This window comes from Chaetura pelagica, unplaced genomic scaffold (assembly GCF_000747805.2).
Source record: "Chaetura pelagica isolate M959 unplaced genomic scaffold, ChaPel_1.0 scaffold106, whole genome shotgun sequence".
Classification (NCBI taxonomy): Eukaryota; Metazoa; Chordata; class Aves; order Apodiformes; family Apodidae; genus Chaetura; species Chaetura pelagica.
Genome location: NW_009954222.1, coordinates 5,716,987 through 5,734,052, shown reverse-complemented (window position 1 = coordinate 5,734,052; position 17,066 = coordinate 5,716,987). Strand labels below are relative to the sequence as shown.

The 17,066-nt window shown below is 39.9% G+C and overlaps 1 protein-coding gene across 1 annotated transcript in view; it reads left to right on the top strand.

The window, feature by feature from the left end:
- The window catches only part of RNF219 (ring finger protein 219), a 19,718-nt gene extending 6,976 nt beyond the window's left edge, over window positions 1-12,742 (top strand). Inside the window, exons 5-6 of the mRNA XM_010003521.1 lie at window positions 2,134-2,222; window positions 11,097-12,742. Of these exons, the coding sequence (XP_010001823.1) occupies window positions 2,134-2,222; window positions 11,097-12,588 (1,581 nt within the window). The 3' untranslated portion in view covers window positions 12,589-12,742. The remainder of the gene's footprint in view (window positions 1-2,133; window positions 2,223-11,096) is intronic.
- Window positions 12,743-17,066: the final 4,324 nt, after the last annotated feature.

Below are 17,066 nucleotides of genomic sequence, written 5' to 3'. Positions count from 1 at the left end.
TTTCCCTAGGTAAGCAAGAGAAGAGTGTAGCAGGGACTGAGGGAGGGGCATGTTTGATTTATTTTTTTTTTCTATATAATTTCAGTCTTAGCAAGAAAAGAGTTTTAAGTTTATGGAATTTCTGAATTTGATTAAGGGTTAGATATTAATAGAGGCTCAGATGGGTTTTAGAGACCAAGTCTAAAATTGTGATTATAGAAACATTTAGGTTGGAAAAAACCTTTAAGATTACTGAGTCCAACACTCTCTTCCTGTCTGTTTCCTGTTCAACAATGCTACAATTCCAGAAGTACCTGAAATCACATGGGTTTTCTTTTAGAACTTGTTTCACTTCCAAGTATGTGCTGACCCAACCACAGTCTGAACAACAAGACTGCTTTCCCGTGTACACTCAGTGTGGAACCAGAAACTTTTTTATCTCCTAATGTAGCTGACCAGGAGTTTCAACCACCCATGACTTCCCAGTGAGACAGGGTCCCTCAGAAAATATGGTTACCATGACTTTCTATTAAAACCAGCCTAAGCCAGGAAATAGCATCCACCTGTATCATTTAATGTCCTAGAGCAGAGACTCCCAAAGTGGGCATTGCTACTTTGAGTGGCATCGTAACGAATGTGGGAGTGGTGATACAAACCCAGCAGTAGAAATATGAGACGCAGTGCACTCATTAATAATGTGGTTACATGAGCTCATTAATCTAGCCTGTGTGCTGCAAGTGAGGATCCCTCACAGATTACTGTCATGGAGAACAGAGCACTCTCTGGAAGAAGGACACTGAAGAGGTTCAGTCCTGCTGTGCCATGTGCCAGGTGGATACCCTGCCTACTAACTCTACACAAGTCATAACAGTGTCCTGTATGATTGTGTGGCTGGTGGAGCTGTGCCTCTGAAAAGAGAGAAAGGGCTTGGCTATGGTGTTAAATGGTTTGGTTTTCCTTTGGAAATAAGGTGTCCTTCATTCTTGCTCATTGCTTTCAGGGCAGTTTTTTGTACTTTGATTTTTTAAACACCAGTAGTTGACACTCAGGCACCCAAGCCCTGGGCTCACCCTTCCTATTCCTTCTTTACTTGAAGTGTCTGATTACTTTTTCTGCCTCTATGAATATTGTGGTGTCTCAGGGGAAGAAGGGTGGGTGAGGATGGTGTTCATTTTGGGGGTTTTTTGCTCCATTCCTCATATCCCCGCGTGTCTGCCTCATTTGGTGAAGTTACTGGGAATATTTGTATATGCATTTAGAGTTTTCTGCCTCTCTTCTTTCACTCCTCGATGCTTCTGAAAAAGTATATTTCACACTTGAGCCCAGTTGCAAAGCTCCTTCTTTGGATCTAACTCTAGATCGTAATTTTATAATACAGTGGAAGCATCAACTAATTGAGTCTATAAATGGGCCCTGGACTGGTAGTGCAGTTTTCAGCATACAGAGATTGAGCAGTCTGTGAAGTGAAAATAGTGTTTTCTACTTGTTAGGAAGGTGGCATTCATTGTTCTGAAACACGGCAGCAGGAAAACTTCTCTTTATATGAAGTATCTTGTTAACAAGGTTGTCTGCTGAACTGAGAAGAAGGAATTGACCTCAATTCAAGGAGTCAGAAGGATTGAGAGTCGGGAGTCTTAATCACAACATCCTGAAAGAAAGGAAAGAAAGACTGCAGATAGCTTGTCATAATGGATTTACATCCATAGGATAACTGTGCTTTAAAAACAACAAGCCAAAAAACCAAAGTAATCTTACTCGAAATTGGAATAGAGGAAGCTGTTCAACATTAGTTTTGCTGATACCTGCACATTGTAATGTTAATGTACTTAACGTATTTAGTCATGTGGAAAAAAAAACAACATGGAATTGCCATTAGTACATTTCCTTAATGACTTTCTGTGCTAAATAACATAGCTGTGTTTATTTCCCTAGATAGGACACTTGTGATGTATTTTGGGAATATAAATAAAAAATGTCTTGTTCGCTATTCAGTTTTGCAAGCCATTTCCCATAGTGATTTTTTAAGTGGTGTCCCTATCTGAAGGCTATTACCTGCCTTCACATTTCTAGTTCTGTCTCTTTAAAAAGGAGAAAGCTATAAATATTAGAAATAATTTCTGTTTTACTGTATACTTACTTTTTCTTTTTCCTTAGGCAAATAAGAAACTGAGCGTGGAGAACAGTAGCCTTTTAAGAGAAAATTTGCGACTAAAAGCTGAAGTTGATAGTAGATCACCCCAAAAGTAAGTGAATATTTTAAAAGCTACCATATTTTATTTATAGACTGTTTAACTGTTATAGGACTTTAATCTAAAACTGTGGTGGTGTGCATGGTGTTGCATATGTATCTCCAGGTAGACTTTGGAATTTTTATCCTCATAGACTGGGGTGACAAATGGAACTTACAGAACAGCAGCAAGTATACAGTAAAGGGATGTGATATGACTACAAATGCAGTTCCTTGCATTATCTGGTCAACATTGAAGGACTGGATTTATTAGTTGATTGCTGCAGTTAACTTATCTTTGTTATGGGGAAATTTCTAAATCTGGTATATGGTGAAAGTAGGTCTGTTACTGAGTGCAGAAGTTCTGGTTGGTTGTTTTGTTTTATTCTTCCTTTTGCTGCTTTCAGGGTTTGTTCTGTGGACTTAGACTCCCTATCCAAAGAAGGTCCTAGATAGCTTTGTGTCTCGACAAGATACGTAGAGTCAAGCTTCTGCAGCTTGAGAACATCATTCCCAAAACTGACACCTGTGTTTAATACTCTGTCTTCAAATAGTTAAAAACATCAATGACAATGAACTCAAAAAGCAGAAACTTTACCGTACTGATTACAGCTGTATGCTAAGGTACCTCTGCTTGGAAGTACTTTGTGAGGCAACATGTTCATATTTTAAAGTTCTGTTCCTTTCTTTCATTGATTTTCTACCTTTTTACTCTCACTGGTTTTGAACTTAAAAAGCTAAGAGCAGCATTGGACAGAGGTTTATATGATGCTTTTGAGGAACAGGGTTGAGGGGTACCCGTGTAGTGTGTGAAGAGAGCTCTCTGGATTTTGTTCTATTTCACAGCTTACTTGCTGGAAGATTAAATTCATCCTTGTAGAGAGTTTGCCAGGCTGCTTGTCACTCAAAACCACAGGAAAGAAGATGCATGACCCTTCTGCTATGCTGTTAAATGCATAGAAGTACATTCTGCCCTGAAGTCTCCTAATAAGGGAGATAGAGCCCTGTGTAAGGTCTTGGCAGTGGAGAGGCCTTTAATGGTATGGAATATCTTTTTCCCATAAGATTCAAGAGTGAGTTGGCAAGGATGGCTAAACTTGAAGAGTAAATAGATGTAACTAAAATAAGAGCTGGAAGGGACCACACCATCTAACTTGATTTTGCTTACGTCAGGTAAACTTCACAGTGGAGAGATTTTCCATTTCTTCTAGCTTGTGCATGCTTTTACCATCCTGTTGGTCAGAAAAATTAGATACCGGGAGTGGGAAAGGGGAGATTGTATGAAGAACTAGTCTTTGTTATAAACTGATCATTTTCCCTTTTTTTGCCAGTGTGGCCTAAAACAATAGCCAGTCAATTTCTTCTTTATAAGCACAGATATAGCCAAATGTTATTAGAAATGAGACGGTATCAAGGTCTGTTTTGCAGCCCAGATGCCAGATAGATTGGCCTGTCTATGACTACACTACTAAATGGCTTTTTTGTTTGGGCTTGTTGTTTCTTTTTCTCTAGAACAAATAGCCCCGTCCTATCTGTCTGTTAGAAGTGAGATTTGGTACATGCTAACTCTAGGATTGTGCATGAGAATTGAGCACATGTGTTGAATCAGGCGTAAACTGGGCCAGGAACAACAGTTCAGACTCTTCCGGGGTCTGGACAGTTGCATGTCTGTACCCTGCTTGTGTTATCTTCAGCTTTGGTTTTACTTTGAATCCAGTAGTGCATTACAATAATTTAAGTATACTCAAGGAAAAATGTGTCCTGGAAGAAACCATTCCGCTTCTTAAACTTAGTGATTTTGATTCACCCTACCTATACCCATTCAGCCCTAGTCATGTCTTCTAAACTGAGTTTGTCCAATTCTTCTAGATAATGTGACTTAAGACAAAAGGTAAATTTCTAATGTGCTTGGTTTTGCTGTACTCTCAGGGCTCTTTGGTGTCTGTGATTTTTCTGAAGTGTTAATGCTTGAAACTGGGTCTTAGATTCCACTTGAAGCCTCGGTAGTGCAGAAAAACTTCTGTCTTACATCATCTTCTAATAATATCTTGCACTATCCTTTTTGTTGCCTTCTTGTAGCTGACACTTTCAGCGTGAAGGGCCAGTACCAGGTTTACTAAATAGTTGCCTAGAAAGTTACCTTTGTACTTCATTTTGCATCTGTGCTACTAATGTTGCCTTCCAAAGTGTGGGACCTTATCTTCAGGTTGATATTTTAATGCACATGTCAAGCTTAAAACAATTCTTTTGAACTCCAGTCACATCCTTCAAGTGGTAGGAAGTCTCTCCCATCTTAATGTTGTTAGCAGATTTTGCAAATTAGCTTATACCCTTGCAGTCATTTGTCTGGTTAATATCTAGAGCAGACTTAACATCTGAATGTTCTTCCAGTTCTGATGGCAAACTTTGATAATATCTAAATGGTCTTTCAGCTAGGCTTCACACACTAAGCAGGGGTTGCAGTAACTGTTTTCTTACTTTACTTATGAAATCAGAATTGAAGGCATAAACATCAGAGGCTGACAATGACATTATAATTAAACTTTTCTATGCAGGTACACTGATTTGCCAGTACAGTGGTTTCAGTGTATTTTATTCAGAATTGTTCAGAAGGTAATTTTTGGAAAAAGTTTCTGAATGGCTCTCTAGTGGAATTTAAAATAGCTGCTAGATAGAATCTATGTAATTTAGCATCACCATCATTGTTTCATTTGTCATATATTTCTTAGTTTCAGATTGTCATGTATGGATTCAAACAAGTAGCTAGATAACTAACTAAAATGTGTATCAAATGATTTTTTAAAAGCTTTGTCAGTATTCAGTCACCTTATCTCAAGCATAGTTTATTTTGTGCATAATGACACTAGAGCTGAACATCACAACGTACATTATTTTATCAAGCTTTGTTTTATAGCAAAGGAAACACTGTTAGCAGGTGGATGAAACAGAGTCTTCCTCTGACATAACAGGAAAAACATAACTAGCCTTCTCCAGTGATCAATAAAAAACTTTTATCATAGTCTCGAGTTTTTTCTTTGTCCATATCCATTAAAACCTGCTGAAAAAATGCCATGTATGTCAATAAAATTGACATTGCAGCCATGACAGAGATTTTTACACAATTTTTTAATTGACAATGCTGATTGATGAGATTAATTTTTTTCCTGAAACATTTTGGAGAGTAGACCATCCATCCCCAGAATAATATACCATTATATAGATGGAACATAGGGCTAAAAAGCATATAGAGGTAATTGTATTGCTCTGATTCTTACCAAAGACCTGTGCTGGACTTCTGTTTCTCAGGCAAATCAGACTGAGGGTTTGGTGGTTCTTGCTTGCTCTTTGTTTTTTCTTTTTCCTGAGGAATTTTCAGTCACTTCCATTTTCCTGATGCAGAACAGGAAAACTTATAAAGCCTAAGTTTTTCAGGATGATAGAGCCCTGTTACTTCCAGCTTGATTTAAAATAGAAAACTATTAGATCTATTGGCACAGCACAATGGATCTAAAAGCATTTTTGGCAAAGGGATGCTTGCTTTCTACCTGAAGGAAAATAACTAGCAAGTCCATCTACTCCAGGGTGTAGTGTATTTTATGAATGGTTAGATTCAAATTAGCTTGAACCAGACTTCTAGGCTTCCTAGGAGTCTTTTCCCTAAATATTTAATTTCTTCTGCCGGTTAAAATCCCAGTCTGAAAAACTATCTGTAACATGCAGAAAATAGTTACATTATCTCTTTTCTCTGGTTTTGTGAGTTGTTTTGGGACTTTTTTTTTCCCCGTTTCTTCAGTTTTACTGCTTATCTTGTCTAGATTTGTGACTACAGGTATCTGCACATTGAAGTCTAAGACTGTTGACTTTTTAGGTCAATCTGTACAACATTCAGGTTTTTTTTATCTAATTTGAATGTTTCCACTGATTTAATCCAGTCTGCATCTCTCTGAGCTTACAAATAGACTTCTCGGAACCTGTGTCCAGGGTGCAAAGGGTAAGAATGTTGCTGTCTTCCTTGATAGGAAACTGGGCTTCTTTCTCACCTCCCTATAAGCCTGCTGTCACTGAAGATGAGCACTGTTCTAAGATGGCTGCAGTGTGGCCTTAGAAGTAAATAAGAGAAAATGCTATTTTTAGTAGCCTTCAAAACAACTTTTGAGTTTTTGAGTCATAGCATTAAACCCTGAGAAAGCACCCACTCCAAGCATGAAGATCTAAACCTTAAGCAGATGGGTCAGGACATTCAGATCTCACTGCTTGGTTCTGTGGGTTTTCTGGTAGTAATTCTGAAGTAATCTTATCTGGTTTATGCTATTCACCAACTTTGAGCATAATCTGGCTTTCCTGTGTGGAAGACCAGTGCTGTTTCACTGAACGATGCCAAAATGCTTGGAGGGGCTTTGCATGATTGTCTGAATTCACCAAATTCACAAAGTCAAAAGAGAAGCTTATTTCAAATAATGTACCTTGCCTGTTCCTCCATTCAAATCCTGCTTCTCTGCAGTCATCCAACAAACAGTGAAGCTTAGCCTTGGTCATGGTGCTTAGCCTTGGTGATATGATGGAAGTGGATTTCCCTCATGCTCAGGAGAAATTTCATTAGGAAGGCCATATATCATCAGATTGATTTGTATTCTTGTCAACTGTGTGATGAAGGGGATTTACTATCCAGTATTTGCTTATATTGAAAATAACTTGTTATTTTACAAGCTTAGAAAATCAGCTATAGCAAGTGCTTCTACTACTTCCTATAAGAAGGAACCATTGTACACTTCTGTCAGACAGCCTAGTCTACCAAATGGAAAGCAGTAGCAGACTATGTCCAGGACATTTTCTTCAGTGGAACCAAATTGCATTACCAATTCATTTATTTTCTGTTTTCAGATCTTAAATAGAGCAACATGCTTGATGTATAGCTCTTGACTTTTGTTTGTTTGTTTTCTTGCTTGCTTGCTAGATTAAGACCCCCATCTGACAGTAACTGTTTTTTCTTTTTAAAAATGCCTGTGCAAATATGACACACTTGTAAGGCAATTGTATATAACCTGGGATATTGTCAAGATGTTGCTGCAGATCACCCTTCATAGTTGATGTAGAGGATGATAGCAAAACTTGTTCTCATCCAGCTGCATCTGCTACATTATATCACAGAAGGGCTGTAGAAACTAGTAGGGCTTTCAGCTGGTTTGTTCTTGAATTTTCTACCTCTTTTCTTTCCATCTAACTGCAGAACCAAGTGGAAATGTGTTTCTAAGTGATGGGACCGGTTTTGGTCATGCACTTACATTGTCCTGATCTCGAACTGTGACAAGCTCTGACTGTACATTTTCATTTACTGCTTCTTACCCTTAGTTTCCTTTGTAGAGTGGATCATGCTCATGTATCTGAGATAGAGGGCAGTCCCTAGTCTGGGCCATTAGATGATTAGAACTGTAGAGTCAGATTCCATAGCATCCCTGCAGCTCCACTCTTCCATAAATGGTTATACGTGAAAACTATTTGCTGCTACTGCTTGCTGTCCACAAAGAGAAATGTTTGTATGAGATGTCTAGTTTTAAACTGAGTTGATATGAGTTAAGGGCTCGACTAGACAGACCTTCTACAGTCAGTGGTCACTGATGTCTGAAAACAAAACCCTAAAGCTGAATTTGTAGAAATTATAGATGAGAAGGAACAACTGAAGAAACTTGTTCTGTTGTGGAGCAGGGCCTGTTACACATCCCAAGCAGATTCTATAGTGTCAGACTGAATTTTAATTTACTTTCATGTAGCTGTACTACATTCTATTATCCTTGAACCATGAGTTTTTGGCTGTGGCACAGCTCACTGTACATCTGAAGGGGAAAGGAGATCTCTTAAGAGAGTAGTTTGGTTTGGGGAGATGGAGAGGGTTCTGGCTTCTTCAACCAAAATATGCATGTCTTCCAAGCTGTCTGCTGACCTGCCAAATCAGTCACTAAAACACCTCTATCATGCTCTTGGCTGGAGTAATTGGTTTAAATACGTGTGTTGTAATGTGGAGGTCTTAAAAACCCATATCCTTGAGGATTTGGGAAGTAAATGCATGCAAGTCTCAAAGCAGGAACAGAAAGCAACTACTGTTCTGGTACTTAACTGCAGAGGTAACTGTTTGTAGGCAGCATGTCAGATGCTCCATTTCTGAAAACCAAAGTTCCCAAGCACATCCCCCTACAACAATTAACATATTAGTGATGCTGTTTGGCTTTGAACAACATACTGTCTTTTTTTTTTTCTTTTTTTAACCTGAGGACAGTTGTTATAAAAGTTGCACTTGAGAATACAGTGCTTCTTGCTCATAAGCAAGTCTCAGGCTGTCACTAATGCTATTTGCATTAAATAAACATATTACACCATTCTTCCATTAAAAAGGAATTGCCAGGTATGCATATAAATGTAAACATGTTTAATTTTTATGTCAAAGTGTCTGTTACAGCAGACCTCAGAAAATGTTCCATGTTTTACATAAGCATTTTTCCCCACCTCTCTCACTTGACTGTTAAGCTATATTGTATATTTTTATAATTTTTATACCCTTTGTTAAGCAGTGTAAGGTCTGTTCCTGAATAGGTCTGTTAAGAGAAAGGCAAAATAAATACTTTTGAATCGCCCTGGGAAGCAAGGAAGGGTCTTTGCTTGTGCTCTGCTGTGCTATAGTGGCTCCTTCAGTATTTTAAACTAAAATGTGAGTTTCTTTAACTGAAGGAGGGAATAAGTAAAAATTTGTTGTATATGTGGATGCTTGTTTAATTGTAACCACCTTCAATGGGCTCTTTTTCCAGGGCACTAGCAACAAGACAAAAGGGCATAGCCTAAAGCTGCTCCCGGGTGGTTTAGATTGGGTGTTAGAAGTACTTCCTCATGGAGAGGGTGATGAGACCTTAGAATGGGTTTCCCAGGGAAGTGGTGGAGGCACCATCCCTGGATGTGTTCAAGGAAAGGCTGAATGTGGCACTTAGTGCCATGGTCCAGCCAATGTTGTGGTATTAGGTCATAGGCTGGACTTCATGATCATAAGGGTCTTTTCCAGCCTTGGTAATTCTGTGATTCTGTGTGATTCTGTAATTGGGTAGAGGTAATGCAGAGCTGGGGGAGTGGGGTCTTTGCCTCCATAGAGTTCTAATCCAGCCAGCTTCTTTTAGGGAAAAACAGTATCTTACTAAGTGAACACTCCTGTTCTAAATGTAAAGCTACTACCTTGTCATTTCATTTCTACAAAGCACTGAGTGGCATGTCACAAAATGGTGCAGTTTAGGCTGATCTGAATTTAAAAATGGTCTAGTGGGGGTTCTGTGAAGGAACTGACAGATTTTTCTGTGAATCTTTCCCACCACTGAACCGTCAACACCAAAATATGCAAAGTCCCTTAAATATGCAGAAGCAGTTGAACAGTGATACATGTCAGTAGATCTGGTCAGTCGTGCCCAACTTGTTTGGGACTGGTGACAACCCTTCTTCATTTCCACCACTGCCCATTTAACTAGTGCAGTTGTCAGCATAGAGCAGTTTCCTGCTGCTTTGGACTCGGGAATTGGAGAAACAAAATACAGTTCAGTTCTTTGCTGGAAATGCATGCATAGATATATGGTTCTTTTGCCAGCATGGTCCAAAGTCACAGATTTACCACCTTCAGACCTCACTGGTCTAAGGGTTGCAGTGGGAGCATTTGCAAAGGGGTGAGGGGATGGAATGAAAAAATGGAATGGCAATTCACTGTGACTCGAGAGATGCTAAAGGAGGGACAGAGAGACAGACAAAGAAATGGGGTGGAAATTCCAGGAATTGTTTGTGCTGGAAGAGTGAATATAAACTTGTGCTGTAAGGTGAAGCTGCAAGATGGGAGGTGGAGATTAGTGTAAGCCCACTATTGAATTGTAATTTCTTTGTGATTTAAAACCTTAAGTGTCAGAGTTGCATGGTGGGTGCAGGTCCTTCCCTCCTTCCTAATAGAACCAGAACTTTTATTGTTTTTTCTTTCTGTAAATTGAAAGCCTCAGATGGAGCAAGGAATTCCCTGGTGCCCACCTGTCAGTGACAGGTTAGAATTAGTCAGGGCATATAGCTGAAACCTTCACCTGCCCTCTGGGAAAGGTCAGTCTTGAAAGCTGGTGGAGGATGGGGGAAAGGGAAGTTCGTATCTTGGCAGTTGAAAATATGCTGAAGCTGGAAGCCCCACAAACATTCAACTTTCACAAACCACAAGTGGCAGGTTTTTGGTATTAGAGTCAAGAAGAAACTTGATTGTTCTGGTTGTTACGCTCAAAAAACCAAATGGCTCTGAAGTAAGTGGAAGTACCATCCATGCAATGGCCAAGGAAAAGCTGTATATCTAAGGGGAACATAATGGAATTGTCTTTATATTTAAACCATTTCAAAAGACTGGTGCAAATTTTTAATTTTATATTGGCATTTTATATTTGACAAGGTGACATTGTGTAAAAAATGTATTGTAAAACACTGCTGTACTCTAGGCAAATGATTGAATGTAAATATTTCAAGATGTGGACCACTGTTCAAATGTTATCATAAATCTTTGCCATTGTTTTAGGGGATAATTCTTCATGCATATTTGAGTTGAAATGATGGAATCATCCCCTGAAAGGGTAATCTGCTTGTTATTGCCTTACTACTACTAATAGTTTAATTTTGGCTTTCGAGGTATTCACCTCCACCTTTACATTATATATGATGATTTATTCCTTTTTACAGCTAGCAGACAAAAGTTTTGACTGTTGTTTTCAAATTAACACAATGTTAATTTGTTAACATTAACACAATGTTTACTATCTTTGTTCTTTCTTGAAATGAGCTTGCAAAGCATCACAATTACGTCTTTTTCCAGCTTAATATTTTCTTTCTTTTTGACTTCTGGCAGGTTTGGTAGGTTTACAGTAGCTGCACTTCAGTCCAAAGTAGAACAAAGTGAACGTGAGATGAACCGTCTAAAAAAGGCACTAGAAAGAAGTGATAAATACATAGAAGAAATGGAGTGTCAGCTTTTACAGCTGAAAAATGCAAGCGAAGGAACCCAGACAGCAAGTGCTGTTAGTGAGAGAGTGCTCTCCACGGATGCTAAAGGAGCTGAGAGCAGTGAAGATACATGTTTGAAAACACAAGTTGAGGAGAAGAAAGCTTTGACTACCACTCAAAGTCCTCACAGCCTTGAACAACTGACAAGTGGTGGAACTTGTTTAAGCTCTTCTAGTCAAGATGGTTCAAATGGCTCAAATACACCGTGTGCCCCAAAGAAAGAGCTATTTCCAGGATGTCAGGGGGTTCTGATGGATGAAAATACTACAAATATGGATGCCTGCTTAGAAGAGCAGTGGAATAAAATTGAGGAATGTACCCCATATAAGGGTGAAGAACTTTATGATCTTCCACCACCGTGCACTCCTTTTCTGTCTCTCAGTCGCCTTCGGTTGAACACTCCCGATGGAAAAGAAAATACAAGGAAACCATCAACATTCCTGAGAAAACTGAAATTTGAAGAGTTTTGTGACACTTCAGATGATTGCAGCAAAGATTCTGCAGAGCACAGCACAAGCAGCTGTAATAGCGAAAAGAAGCTGAACTGTTTTGCTACAGGAAAATCAGGTTTTTGGGGCACCTGCCCAACCAATTTTGCTGAGAACTTAGATTTTGATGACTCAGAGCAAAACTCAGTAACTGGTCAGACATCAGCAAAGTCCAGTGATAAAACAAGTTCTTGCTTACCTAAAAGGTTGCATACTCTCTGCTTTTCTGAAATGAATCGCACAAGAACCTCCAGTGAGGCGTCTATGGATGCTGCCTACCTCGATAAAATTTCTGAATTGGACTCGATGATGTCTGAATCAGACAATAGCAAGAGCCCATGCTACAATTTCAAGTCCTCTGATCTTGATAATGCTTCAAAGTCAACAGAGTGCTCTAAGCTTCTGAATGAAACAGAGAAGAAGCTGGAAGAAATGAATGAGGAACAGAGTATGAAGTGTCCAGAGACAAGTGAACTAGCAGTTGACAGAGCTGCCTGGAAATCTGCTATGTTTTCCAACCTCTCTCCATCTGAACTAGATATGAATGACCACTTTCCATCGTTTACAGGCCAGAACGTAGTGGCTAGTGATGGCAAACCTCAAAACTGTTTATTTCAAAGAGACTTTTCCCAGAGTTTGCTGTTCAGTAACTCACAAAGGTTGTTTGAGGAACAGAAGTTTGGTTCCTGCTTTTTGAAGATGTCATCTGACCTGCACAATCAGCTTAATCCTCCTTGGGCATCTTCCTTTATATCTGAACGGAAAAATAAAAATACCAGTCAGTCAACCAAGAGGAAAAGTCAAAGCAGTGTCTCCAGTGCTAGTCCATCAAAAACCACCAAAAACTGACTGCTTGGAAATCAAACATGACTCAGAGTCTTCAACCTGCAAATGTTTAATATCTACAGGTGAACCTAATTTTTAATGACTTCCATGCAATCTATTTTTTTCATCGGTGTGAAAACTGAACATTCCCTTGCCCTTTAGGAGCTCTTTCCTAGGGAAGAACCATGACAGATTCTTTTCTTTGACCGGGTATTTTGTTTACTTGTGTGTTTTGGGTGGTGGGTTTTTTTCAAGTTACATGATCTTTCAATGGTGATCAAAGCTAATGGCTCCCTTGAACAGGAGCTTTAAGTGTACTTGTCAAATCAATTGCTTATGTAAGAATTTGTTTTAAAGGTTACATTTCCCATTCCTAAAGATGACATTTTGTGCATGTAAGGCAGCTACTGGCTATATATCCTGTGACTTCATGAAATTGCCATAAAACAGTGTCAGTTTTGCCATAAAACTTTTCTCCAGAGGAAATGTTGCTGCTTGGACTGTTTCATAGCACTGTACTGTACTGAAACTCTTTTTTTAAGTGGGTGTAAGGTAGCAGCCTCTTTCTTTTCAGGGTTACAGCACTTCAATTAGAAGACATCTCTACTTCAGCACGGCAAACGTGGCTTGGATTTTTTGAAGTTAAGCACAATTTTTAATTTAGTTCCCCGAAATCATTGTTATTCTAAATGTGTTCAGTATGCCAGTATAGACCATAAAAATGGGTTTGTATGCTAATGACTTGTTTACCTAATGTGCACTGAACATTTTACATTAATACTGTACCATTTTACATTAATACTGCATGCTTTTCTATGTGAATTGAATAAAACATGTTATAAGCACTGTAATCCTTGATGTTGCCTCAAATATTGAATTAGCAAAAAGAGAATAGGGAAACTTTTATCTAAGTTTTGTAAAACATAAATGTGAGCTTATCCACAAAAAAAAAAAATAAATTCAAATCTCCCCTCCTCCTCCTTGTTAGATGTCTTACCATTCTAGTGTCAGCATCGATACGGTTGATGGAAATGGCTTTCGGCCTCTCTGGAGGTGACTCTTCCATAAAGTATTGCATAGGTCAACATAATGTGGTGGCCTACTACAGGCAGGAGACCTAATTAAGCAGCAAAGCAAAATTGGTTTCTTTGCATTATTGTGTTTAAGTTGTTGGGGTTTTTTTAGGGGCATATTTAATTGTAAGATGGAGGTTTTTCTTTCTATATCGGCCTCCGATAGCATTTGTTACAGACAGCCTTGCTTCATCAATACCTATGATACAAAAATTCCATATGCTGCCTTTCATTCCTTTGAAAAGAGGGGTAGCCCCTTGGAAAAATTCAATAGACTGGCTCATCTTTTGTAAAGTTAAGTCCTGTAAGTGGTTTGAACAAGAACTACATTTCACACTATAATGTGTGCATGCTTTCCTGCAGTTGGTATGTTCATTCTTTTTTTGAGAAACAGCATAACCAAAAACTGGTCATTCAAGCTGTCCATGCAAAGACTCTTTCCTGATGACAGGCAGGATGGCACTATACTTTCCTATACTGCCTTCAGTATACCACCTGAATTGTAATCTTTGCAGAAAAGTCTAATTATTCAATTTTAACATATTTTTTTCAGGAATGAGGGGGCTGGCAAAACCATCTGAACTAGAGCTGCTACTTGATTTAACTAGTTTTACTATAAAGTCAAAAAATGCTGCCTGGATTTAACTCTTTGGGAGAAGAGGCAAGGGCTTTTCAAATACATCTTTAATACTTTCTTCAAACTTACTTGTATTGCAAAGCAATCTCAAATATGCAGTAAGTGTTAAGGCCATTGTTTGGTTTCATTGTGGGCTTTGTGGGAGGTGCATTTATGGCCTTTGTTTTATAATTCCTTATACTAGTGTTACACAAGTAATTTTCAGTGATGGAAAAATGAATACAACAGGCATCGCACCTGAAATCAAACTGAAATAAAGGAAAACGGGGGTTTTTTTCATGCTGCTTTCTAGTCCTCTGGACAGGAACACTGCTTACAGGTTTGCTCTTCAATACAGACGTTTTTATTTTACATGTCATGCAACTTGAATGGATAGAAGAGCCAAGCCTAAGGTTAAAAAGAAATGCTGAAGATCAAAGTCATAAACTTCATATCTTATTCAGGGACAGTGAGGCATTTTGGGCCAAGTACTGGCGTTTCACTTGGAACAGTCATGGGAGCACGTAGATGGTCACCTACAGCCTCCCAGCTCCAGGCCAGCAAAGTCCTACATTGTGGCAAGAAACTTACTGTACTTATCAATAATTACTTGATTTCCCAGCCCTCTCCTAGTCTCAGATCTCAGCTGCAGCTGCAGTGAGCAGATTGTGATTACAACCAGTGCTGTAAGTAGGAGCATTTTATGTTTCACAAGTTGCAAAGCTGAAACAGACCTGAATTCTTCTATCTAAGTCTTTTTTTGTTTGGCTGGGCTTTGTTTTGTTTTGGCTGTTGTTTTGGAGGGGTTTTTTCTTTTAATGAAGTGCCTTTAAAACAACTACCACACTCTAAATTCTGCCTTTGATTTGGTTAACGTAGATTGTATTCCCTTTGGGTTAAAGTTTGGCAGAGTGGTCTGTGCAATATCAATTTAAAAATTAAAGTTAATAGATAATGAATGGGGTTTCTTCAGCTATACATTTGTTGGCCAGACATGGAGTTTCAGTTTTCTAGGGTGCATTCTGTCAGTGCTGTGCTAACTTAATCTTCTGCTGCACTTACCCTGCTCTCTGAATAATAGGGCCTATGCAGGAGTTCATTGCTGTTCATTTTTTACGAGACTTACTTGGTTTATGTGGTAACATAGAATTGGAATACACATGATCTCAAACTTAACTGTTGCAATTTTGATTGAGACAATAGATGTTTCCAAGTGCTGTAGAGATGAGATCTGTGGTGGCTACTGATATTAAATAGCTCATGAATTTTTTACTCATAATACTTACTGTACTAAATACGAGGCAACTTGCAGCTTGTAACAGAGGAGAACACTCTCCAATAGTATTGGTAACACAGGAGAGTGAGATGGCTGCCGGCCTCAGTTCGTTGCCAGTGAAATCTATTGAGTTACATCTAAGAGCAAGGATGCCAGGGTCAGGTTTTCCCTTTGTTGTAGTCAGTTTTACCTACACACAGTCTGGCAAATTACATGCTTCTCCATGATTCCCTGAAAGCCTTGTGAGAGCCTGGTTCTACTTGCTATTGCTTCCTTGTGTTTAGACTGTCTTTAAAAAGAGGAGGGCAATGCATAGCTTGTATACACAATGCAAGTTGTGCTAATTTGTGTCTTCCTTCCTTCCCCTTGCCATATTTCACAACTCTTTCCTTCACCAAATAATGTCATTTAAAGGCAGTTTAAGCCAACTAAGCCTGATCCTAATTCTTGCACAGCATCCAAATCCTGCCTCTGACTCCCATCAGCTGTAGGCTTGAGAAACAGTCTTTGCACACCTCTTTTCTCCTGTGGTTATGGTAGATGTTTCACAAAGTGTGAAGATGGCACTCCTTTCCTGCTGCTTGTGGCACAAGACGTGAATAGACTTAGGGTTTTCCCATCTTCCCTGCCAAGTTCAGATGACAAGAAAAGAGCTCCAAGGTAACTTGTGGGGATTCAAGGGTTGCCTATGATTGGAGGTGATAAACAGTTCCCTCTGGTGCTACTAATTCAGGTCTGGCCTTTCTTCCACTTTAGTCCTTTGCCCCAGTCCTGTGTTGTTGTCGCTTGTCAGGCCTGGCCCAAAGGGGTGGTCTAGCCTAGAGGAGTGGCCTGGCTGTCCTGCCTTGATGGCCCTACTTCCACAGTATCCCTTAGCTCTAACTGGAAAAGCCATTCTCTTTAGCTGAGGGATGGAGGGAAAGCAGAGCAGGTACAGGGGAAAGCTTGTGTGTGCTTTGGCTGGTCAGTGTAGTAAGAGGTAGCAAGAGAGAATGAGACTGCTCTGAAAAACAAGTAAGTTTAGTATCAGTGATAATTTCTGGGCAGAAGGCATTGCCTCTTTGCCTCCTCTGTTGTTCTCACGGGCTGTTTGGGTGCTGTCTGCTGTTTCCCAGAGAAGCTGGACAGCCAGTACCAAAGTCCATCGAGCAGCTACAGATCCCACCTGATGCTCATCAGCCAGGTCACTGGGTGCCGGTTTCAAACCGCGGAAACGTGCCGAGGAAAGGCACGGGTGAGAGAGGTCTCTTTCCCAGGTGTCTCTCCCCTCGCAGCACGCCCGCGGGCTGGGGGCAGGGCCGGAGCAGCTGGGCGGTGGAGGCTCCGCGGCAGATCCGCACCTCACCGAAAAAGGTGTTCAGTGACGTTTTTTGTCCCCGGCCGCCTTCGAGCCGTCTCCAAATTTCGAGGAGAGAAGCGTTACTGGCAGGAGGGCGACGAGGAGTGCTGATCCGAAGGGTGTCGGAGGGGATGCGCCTGCCACCATCACCTCCCACCCGGGGCTTGTGGGAACCCGCCTTCACCTCCTCGGCTGGGA